This window comes from Sinocyclocheilus grahami, unplaced genomic scaffold (assembly GCF_001515645.1).
Source record: "Sinocyclocheilus grahami isolate Dianchi unplaced genomic scaffold, SAMN03320097.WGS_v1.1 scaffold478.1, whole genome shotgun sequence".
NCBI classification, from domain to species: domain Eukaryota; kingdom Metazoa; phylum Chordata; class Actinopteri; order Cypriniformes; family Cyprinidae; genus Sinocyclocheilus; species Sinocyclocheilus grahami.
The window spans coordinates 8,354-18,161 of NW_015505657.1; the positions used below are offsets into that span (position 1 = coordinate 8,354).

The 9,808-nt window shown below is 34.4% G+C and overlaps 1 protein-coding gene across 1 annotated transcript in view; it reads left to right on the forward strand.

The window, feature by feature from the left end:
• Positions 1-9,808, forward strand: part of nsd3 (nuclear receptor binding SET domain protein 3) — a 25,352-nt gene that overhangs the window by 4,263 nt on the left and 11,281 nt on the right. The window contains exons 4-9 of the mRNA XM_016236003.1: positions 2,485-2,610; positions 2,761-2,891; positions 3,071-3,196; positions 5,246-5,372; positions 7,725-7,922; positions 8,006-8,185. Coding sequence (XP_016091489.1) covers positions 2,485-2,610; positions 2,761-2,891; positions 3,071-3,196; positions 5,246-5,372; positions 7,725-7,922; positions 8,006-8,185 — 888 coding nt within the window. The remainder of the gene's footprint in view (positions 1-2,484; positions 2,611-2,760; positions 2,892-3,070; positions 3,197-5,245; positions 5,373-7,724; positions 7,923-8,005; positions 8,186-9,808) is intronic.

Sequence of the window (9,808 nt, forward strand, 5' to 3'; positions counted from 1 at the left end):
GTGTTAATTTCGTTGACGAATATTTTTCGTCATAATGTTCATCATGACATTTTTTTCACTGATGACTATGAGACGATAACGAACTAAAACTCTTTTTGAATGACAAAAACTACGACGAAAATATATTGACATTTTCGTCAATGAATAAAAACGAGACGAAAATGTTAGGGAGGGACGATTTGGGAAGAAATTCATTCAGAACAAATCTGCTGCATAGGAGGTTAGATGCGTACATATGAACCAGTGGGACATAAGTTAAAATACACTTGCTGCACGTCGCATAAAACTTTCAAAAATATCAATATGTGGCGATTTAAGAGAAGAGCAGACACATAAATAAATCTGACGACGCAAGAGTGCTCAATTCGGCCCGGTTTTCTGAGCGCAGACACTGAAGCATACACACACAGAAAGCGTGTCTCGCAGCGTGCGAGTACTCTTTCGCGTCGCATGAACGGAGAATTACACACACAATTATGTCGAATTGTCAGTTTTGACGAGTACTAGGTATGAGGTAACACAGTTGATTACGTCTTAAGTGAATGTAAACAGTAGGGAGAATGTGTATCAGTACATTGCATCCGTGCATTCAGTTTTAAAGGGATAGCAGCCTGATTTAGTTGCTATTGTCTGAGTCATTGATGTTAATCAAGCAACAAAAGAAAGACAGAAAATCACTCGCTGCTCTTGACTGAAAAAACTTTAGTAGCCCTAAAGATTAATCCTAAATTTATTTATAGAAATAAATGTCTGCTTGAAAGAATGAAGAATATGGTAAACAAGTTGCTATAAAGAATGCATAATTAGCCTATATAATATTGGTATATAGCCTATATAAACATGGTATTTTATTAAAAAGAAGACCATGTTCCTGTTCTTTATGAGAAGTGGTTTTATTTAATTTTAACATAAAGGCATGTGTGTCACCGCAATTAAATGATAAAACCTCTATCATGGTAAAACCTTAATATCAAACCTATATAATGAGTTTGGAAATTTTGGAGAAATGCTTAAAGGGGTCATATGATGCGATTTCAAGTTTTCCTTTCTCTTTGGAGTGTGACAAGCTGATTGTGCATAGATAAGATCCCTGAAGTTGCAAAGACTAAAGTCTCAAAACCAAAGAGATATTCTTTATCAAAGTTAAGACTCTGCCACGCCCCCCTAAAACAGCTTGTTCCAACACGCCCCCACATATCTACTGACAGCTGTGGTCAGCTGGCCAATCAGAGCAGACTGCGCTTGTCGGAAGGAGGGACTTTGTAGAAAACTAAGCGTTTGAGAGAGGCGGGGCATAGAGGACCTACAATAATGTACAGTATTTGAAAAATAATGTGTTTTTTGAACATTAAAGCATGTCAACATATTCTGTTACACCAAATACACAAAATAATGATCTTTAAAAAAGCATCATATGAGCCCTTTAATAAATGCATTACACTGTAACTAAACCCATTCGATTTTAGCCGACTAAAATTACTGTAGATTTAGTCAACTAAAACTAAAAACAATTCAGATGATTAAAATGACTAAAACTAAATGGCATTTTAGTCAAAATACTATGACTAAAACTAAATCAAAATTTGCTGTCAAAATTAACACTGATTTGCATTCGCTGCCTGCATATTTTTAGCACCTGATTCACTAAAGTATTTATCCAAATCAAATTACTGTGCAAACCTGTTATTATATATTTGTTCAAAATGTTATTAGCACAGCACAAATCTTGGGGGTCAATTCTGAATGCTTACTTGTGAAGAATACAGCAGACTCATACAGTCTGATATATCGTTCAGCATCACTCCTCCACTGCCTTCCAGTCACATGAATCGTCTCTTTAAATAACGAGTTTTGTATATACTATGTTACTACTGATGCCATGATGGAAAAAAACTTTTCACTTTTAAACAAATTTCAGTTTGTATAACGTTTATTGTTAAGAAAACACAATCTGCAATTGGACAAACTTGCACAAAAAGGTGCCGTGAAGCTAAGATGCAGATGCAGATTGTGAATAAAACAGGTTTTTGCACAGAAATACCAGCATGTACGTGACCTAATGATTTAGTGAATTTGCCCATGTTATTTTGTTTCTCCTCTTCATAATGCTTCAGGGTTATAGTTATCTCAATCTAAAACAAAAATATATTTCCATTAATTGAATTAAAGTAAACTTTAAAATATAAAAACCTTAAACATATTTTATTTCAGCTAGTTACCAAAGCGACATTTGTCATTTTTATTTAGTTTAACTTTATGCACTAAAATAGCTAAATCTTGAAATTGTTAAAAACTGTATAGACACTTAAATATAAATAAATGACAAACACAAAAAATGTTAGAATGTTAACGAAATTTAAAATGAAATCAGAAATTAAAGCCAATTCAAAATAATAAACATAATAATAGCATCTCAATGATACTAAAATAACACCGTGATTCAGTATATTTAAAGTGAATCACAAGTCTTTATGAATGTCTGAGTAAGTTATGCAAAGGTGTCAAATAATAAGGAAACTTTTTTTCTGGGGTTTTTTTTTTGTTTTGTTTTTGTTTCCTCACAGGCTGAAGCAGCGCCTCAAATGGATTTCAAAACGGGGTCGCAAAAAGGTGCTTGACACACTTCAAGATGAATTTTAAATTTTTTTTAAAAAGGTTTTCTTAGATGTAATATTTTGGGTTATGTTTTAAATGATTAATACGCCCATAAATTAATTTATGGATCAGTATCTCCCTGTTAATGCTACTCGAATCCTGTAGGTGCCAGTGAGATCTCAGACTCGTGTAAACCACTGAAGAAACGCAGCAGAGCATCTACTGATGTGGAGATGGCCAGCTCACTGTACAGAGACACTTCCGACTCTGACTCCAGAGGCCTCAATGATCCACAGGTCAGACTACACTCAAAAATACAGCCAGAGTGCCAGCAGGATTTTTTGATTGGCCATACACTCCTCATTGGGTTACGCAATTGTTATGTGATGTTCATTTAAAATGCCTATCAGGTTTTGTAGCCAAATGGACTCTGCTTGTAAAGTCAGATTTTTGCATTCATTTGCATCCCTTGCAGACTGGATTCGGGAAGCTCTCGGACAGTCCTGCTACAGTAGATGCTGACGGATCTGATGCGCAGTCCGTGGACTCCAGCCTGTCGCGTCAAGGAGGAAGTTCCTCAAAAAAGGACACAGTCTGCCATGTAAGCTCTATAAACACTGGGTTTATATAACATTATATGTAATGACATTAGATACACTACTGTTCAAAAGTTTTGATAAACACACAGTAAAATCAGTAATATTGTTAAATAGTATTACAATTTAAAATGACTATGTGAATATATTTCAAAATGTAATTTATTCCTGTGCTGGCAAAGCTGAATTTTCAGCAGCTATTAGTTTAGTCCGCTTATTTGATGCTAAAGTAGCATTTCTTATAATTATCAGTGTTGAAAACACTTGTTGATTAATAGTTTTGTGGAAACCAAGATTTTTTGACAAATAGAAAGTTCAAAAGAACAGCATTTATTTAAAATGGAATTATATTTGACACAATGTAAAAGTCTATATTGTCTGATAAATGTATTGTGTCTTTGCTTAAATAAAAGGATTATTTTTTAGGTTAACAGCAGATCCACAGTAACACAGGGTTTCCACGGGGTCTTAAAGACTTAAATTTAAGGCCTTAAGTATTAAATTGTACAAGAAAGTCTTCATTTTGATTTCAAGAGGTCTTAAATTTGGGGACGGAAAAACCAGAATTGCGATATGGCTGAATGTGACGATTAAACTTCAAACGGCTAACGTTATGATTTTATTGAATAAACACGAGCGCTGCACGTTCAAAGTCCTGTGCTGCGCTGCTTTGTGTTCTGCCGTGACCGGGGAAACAGTTATATTTCAATCAAACGCTCCACCTGCTGGCAGAGAATGAATGAGCATTTTCAATAAAACTGTTGTTTTGTTCAGAGTTCAGACCAATGCAAAAATCGACCCATGTTTTTACCTTGCAAACACGCAGAGCTTTAAATGTGAACTGGTGGATCGATATGAAGGTGATTACAAATGTGATATTTGTTTTATACAACAGTTCAATAAACATTAAGTTAATATTAAGAGACTTGCGTTTTAGACACCATATTTCCTGTTTTTGCTCTATTTCTCCAACAAAAATCACTTCAAACACAGCCACAGCACTGTTTTGCGTCTCTGAGCAACACAACAGGGTTTCGTTCCTGAATGAATCACCAGTTTAAATGATTCGGTTCAATCGCAATGATTCGCTTATTAACAGTAACTTGCTGCCACCTGCTGGTGGTTTTAATTTCACATTTAAGGTACATTTTAATTTTTTTAATAATTTCAAACATCAGTTTTCAATGTTTTATGTTTAAAATATCAAAACATTTATGCATTTGTAATTGCAGTTTAAAGTATTTAATGTCCCTCAAAGCTGCATTAAACAGTGTGTAAATACATCTAAATGCCACTTCTAATGCAGCTTCTGTGTTTCCTCTGCATTGCAAAAATACATTTTGTTGATACTGATTTAATTTGCTTGGTAACAACCCAAATGCAAGAATTTGACTCAAAAGATGATGTACACTTTTAGAAAAAATGGCTTTATAAAGGTAAAAATGCCCATAAAACTTGTTGGAAATTATTAATTTCTATTACTGCTGTGAACTGACCACACAGAATATGAAGAATATCAATAAATTCAGGAGTCAGCTGTCCACAGTAGTCCTTAAGATATCAGCGCAATAACACACTCAGCAAAATATAGTCAAATTACCGTCATCGATAAAATCCCAGATTATTATCTAGATATAATTTGTCAATATCGCACAACCCTAATTTGTTATTTAATTGATACAATAATTTAATGATAATAATTGTTTAAATTAATATAATAATTAATACTTTTGACTCATCCATTTACCTAACAATGGTTTAAAGGCTTAAATGTAAAGTTTATCATTTTATAAAATGATGTTTTTGTGAAAACTTGTATCCGAACTGTAAATTATGCTTTTTACAGTAATTTTACGGTTTAATATGGTACTACATTGCCCTACCCCGCCCATATGGTATTAATTTTATTTGTGCAGGTCTTAAAAAAGGTCTTAAATTTGAGCTTATAAAATCCTGCAGAAACCCTGTAACAGTAGTTCTAATTTTGTCTGACTCTTTCAGGTATTGTTGTTGTGTATCAATCTGTTGTTGTGGTTCTTTTGTAAATCTCTTAGGTCTGTGAAACATTCGGGGATTCTTTGGTGAGCTGTGAGGGAGACTGTAACAGGCTGTTTCATCCAGAGTGTATTGGATCTAACAGTGGAACAGATGGAGAACAACTGTGTCAGGAGTGTAAGACCGGTGAGCATTATTACTAGGGCTGGGTATCCATTCAGATGTCCCGATTCGATTTCGATTTGCAAGCTCTCGATTCGATTCTTGGCTCGATTCTTGATTTTTTTTTTTTTATTACATTTAGTGAATATAGTTTTAATTAGTGCTGTCAAGCTATTAATCACATCCAAAATAAAAGTTTTTGTTTACATAACATACAGTATGTGTATACTGTGTATATTTATTATGTATATATAAATACAAACACATGCATGTACAGTGGGGCAAATAAGTATTTGATACACTGCTGATTTTTCAAGTTTTCCCACTTACAAAGAATGGAGAGATCTGTAATTTTCATCGTAGGTACACCTCAACTGTGAGAGACAGAATCAAAAAAAAAATCCAGAAAATCACATTGTATGATTTTTAAATAATTAATTTCCATTTTATTGCATGAAATAAGTATTTGATCACCTACCAACCAGCAAGAATTCTAGCTCTCACAGACCTGTTAGTTTGTCTTTAAGAACCCCTCCTATCCTCCACTCATTACCTGTATTAATTGCACCTGTTTGAACTTGTTACCTGTATAAAAGACACCGGTCCACACACTCAATCAAAATATATATGTTATGTTTATATATTAAATATATTTATATATTAAATATATTTATAAATGTATATACATGTAAATATTTTCTAAATATATACTATGTGTGTGTATTTATATATACATAAATATACACAGTACACACTCATATATTATGTAAACAAACTTTTATTTTGGATGCGATTAATCGTTTAACAGCACTAGTTTTAATACAAATGCTATTGGTATTTCTAAAAAATGAACAGTAAACATCAGTTTACAAATGGTGAATTATTAAAATTGAATTTATGCATGTAGCAGACGCTTTTATCCAAAGCGACTTACAGTGCATTCAGGCTATACATTTTTTTTACCAGTATGTGTGTTCCCTGGGAATTGAACCCACAACCTTTTGAGCTGCTAACCCAATGCTCTACCATTGAGCCACAGGAACACTTTTAAAAAGAAATTAAGAGCCACAGACCTGTATTTTAAACCTATTATTTTTGCATAGGGTCCTAACCTTATTTTAAACAATAATAGGGCCCTATAAAATGTTCTTCTTAATTTTTCTGGTAATCAGATGAAGGCATAAAACATTAATTTAATTTATCCTAATCAATTGAAAATTAAACCCTTTTATTTTTGGCCAAACAAAGGGCTGCACAACAGATGTTTACTGTTAAAATTAAAAAGAAAACAAATGTGATTATTCCTTTAAAAATAAAGATTTATTAATATTTATTATTATTAGTAGTAGTAGTAGTAGTAGCATTGTTGTTACACTGAGTCTTAAGGCTGCTAAATAGTAATATATTTCTGACACAGTTTCTTCACATTAAACTGAACTTTTATTTTGACTGGTTGCCATGAGGAATGTGATATGATGGTAGTTTTCTCAAATTAAATGGTAAAATGCTAATGAAGTGACTCTCAGAGCAGCTGGAGATGATATTCATGTGTTCATACCATCATATAGTGAGACGGCAGAAGCTGAAAACACCGCGAGCGTCGTCCGCGCGTTAGTAAACAAAACAGTACGTTCCACCATTCATTCATTGCGGAAATCATGGTGCCTTAGGCGTGATATCAAATGCTTCCGCAGATTTGTTGTATTACTATAGAATTTTACCTGAGCTTTGCAAATCGTGCACATTGCTTTGTTCTTGGTTCTTGTCAACAGTATCTCCGCTATGATAAGCACTGAATGAATGACAGGCTTTCTGTTGTAACATCGCGCAAGGTAAATAAGAGGGTGACATCTAGTGGAGAAGACTAATGATAAGATTCACAATAATCAAATCTTGTTTTAAATGTTTGCTGAAATAAATACCGGAAAAGATCAATTCGCGGCTTTTGAGAATCGATATCGAATCGACGTCATTTAAAAAAAACAATTAATCGAAAAAAATTTTGCCCAGCCCTAATTATTACATCCTATTCCTCCTAAATGATTAGACATAATTATTCAATAAACGGAATTAAAGAGATATTCTTCTCCTATTTCATTTCATTTCTAGCATTACATCTGATTTGTGGTAACTTTTTAAAAGCTGTTACCAGTTATATAGCCCACCAGTAACACTCAAAAAATGGCCTGTAACATCTGTGAAAAAAGTTTTATAGCAATACATCATTACACAACATTTTACTATGAACCTGTTTAAAGAATTAGGTTAGTTTTTTTAAATTGTGTCATGCATTTTTAGTGCATTGAAAATGGTTTTGCTTGTTCTATTTTCTGTTACTGTTTAGTCTAATCTGTTTGTCGCCGTCTCTTTCTCCAGGTTCCCACCCTTGTTTCTCCTGCAAGGTCATGGAGGGTGACCTGAAGCGGTGCTCAGTGAACGGTTGTGGGCGCTATTATCACGAAACATGTGCCCGCAATTACACTGGCACCACCACCGATACTAGAGGCCTCCGCTGCCCTCAGCACAGCTGTGCCACATGCTGTCTCGACAGAGACCTTCACAAAGCTGGCAAAGGTAGATATATAGAAGATTGACTTTTGCATTTTATTTTACAGAAACAATTTCAGAGCGGTTTCCTTTTTTCTCTCTCTGTTTAGGCCGTATGATGCGATGTATCCGCTGTCCGGTGGCGTATCACACAGGAGACGGTTGTGTGGCGGCTGGCAGTGTGTTGATAACACCCCACATCATCATATGTAGCAACCACTCCAGTTCCAGGAAGAACGGACACTTTTCCTCACCTGTAAACGTAGGCTGGTGTTTCATCTGCGCTCGAGGTACGTTTGGCCTGACAGTCTTCATGCCTTGCATTATAGCTAAAGCCATAATTACTGAGATGATTAGATTTGTATGTTCAGTGTATCTCATACTTTAAAAGGCATTTAAATGGGTTCTTGTCAAAATTGCAAGTTGTCACTAGTGCAATTAGTGAATGTAACACGTTCTAACAATCTTCTCACCACATCAGTATTTTAATGTTCTCTGGTGTCGTCCTTTGTAATGTTCGATGTTCCTTCTCTTTAAGAATTGGACACTTTTTAATGTCACCTCCTTTCTTGTCACCTAATCCTTTACTTTAAGATGTACTGTTTGTTCGTGATCCATCAGATCATGTTTGTTTCCTACTAATTAGTAACATTTAAATGGTCTGTGATTCTTCTGGGGAAGGACTGAGATTGAATTTAATTTCAGTTGAACTTTTAAAATGGCAAAAATTGTCTGTAATTTAAGACATTCCAGTGAGCAGTTAATGAACACTAAATCTGTTATTTGTTTGTTTGTAAATGGTAAAATCATAAAAATCCGCCAATTTTAAAGGTTGGGTCTTACTGTCTTATGCCAGAGGGTTTTTAGTATTATTTTTCACAGATATAGAGATTATGGTCTTCATAATTAATTAATCTTGATATATTGTTCAAGTAAAATTAGACATTAAGACAATAAATGTTTAAAATTGGACTTTAAGTTTTATCTGCAATAACACAAAATTAAGTTGATTTAATTACAAATTAATTTGAAATGAATTGATAATATTGGTTGATACCGTTCTGGTTACAATATATTGTGCTCTATATTAATGTCAATAAGTGTGTTTAGATGAATAAGCCTGTAATATGCCAAGACCTAAACCAAATTATTTTCACGATTTATTCATGAATAGGCACTGATTTTTGATAGCATTTTGTTGCACATGTAAACTCGCTCAGTGTTAGTGTCTTACTGCCAGAAGTTTTGTTCAGAATGCAAACCTTAATGAATATCATGGATTGCATCTTTAAGTTTTGGAACACACCCCTTCCCACTTTTGTAGAAAAGCTTTTCCACCTTCTAATTTCTCAAGAAACTAACTGATAATTATAAACTGAATTTTGGTTGTTTCTTTAACCATCTTTGTTGTCTGCAGTAATTTGGATAGTCCGTGTTGGCGTGGGAGCAATTGCATGATCTTTATAACCAAAATTTGTCCTTACGCCTGTTTCACACATACTCCGTCTGCAGTGCGTGTGCGTTGCTTTTTTTTTTTACGCTCCCATGTTAACGGATTAGAGCTTTCACACTGCACGCGGTTGCGGTCCGTCAGTGCGTTCCAGGTGCGGTGCGTCTGCAGCAGTGCAGCGATCGTTTACGCACCGAGTCTATTTTTGCTGTGCTGCACGCGCTGAATTAAAGTGACAGCGCTTTGTTCGCGGTAAAAATGAACATGGATTGAGACTGAAATGTAGTAATTTCACAATAAATAGATATAATTAAAGTCTACTGTGTTTCACAAGCTTTTTGGCTAGGTTTAAAACAAATAAAAGTGCACTTTTAGATATACAAGGCAACATATGCACTTGTGTCTTGTGGAGGTAGAAAAACAAAGTTCTTTAAGACCCGCTGGACTGTTTGTAATAAAGATT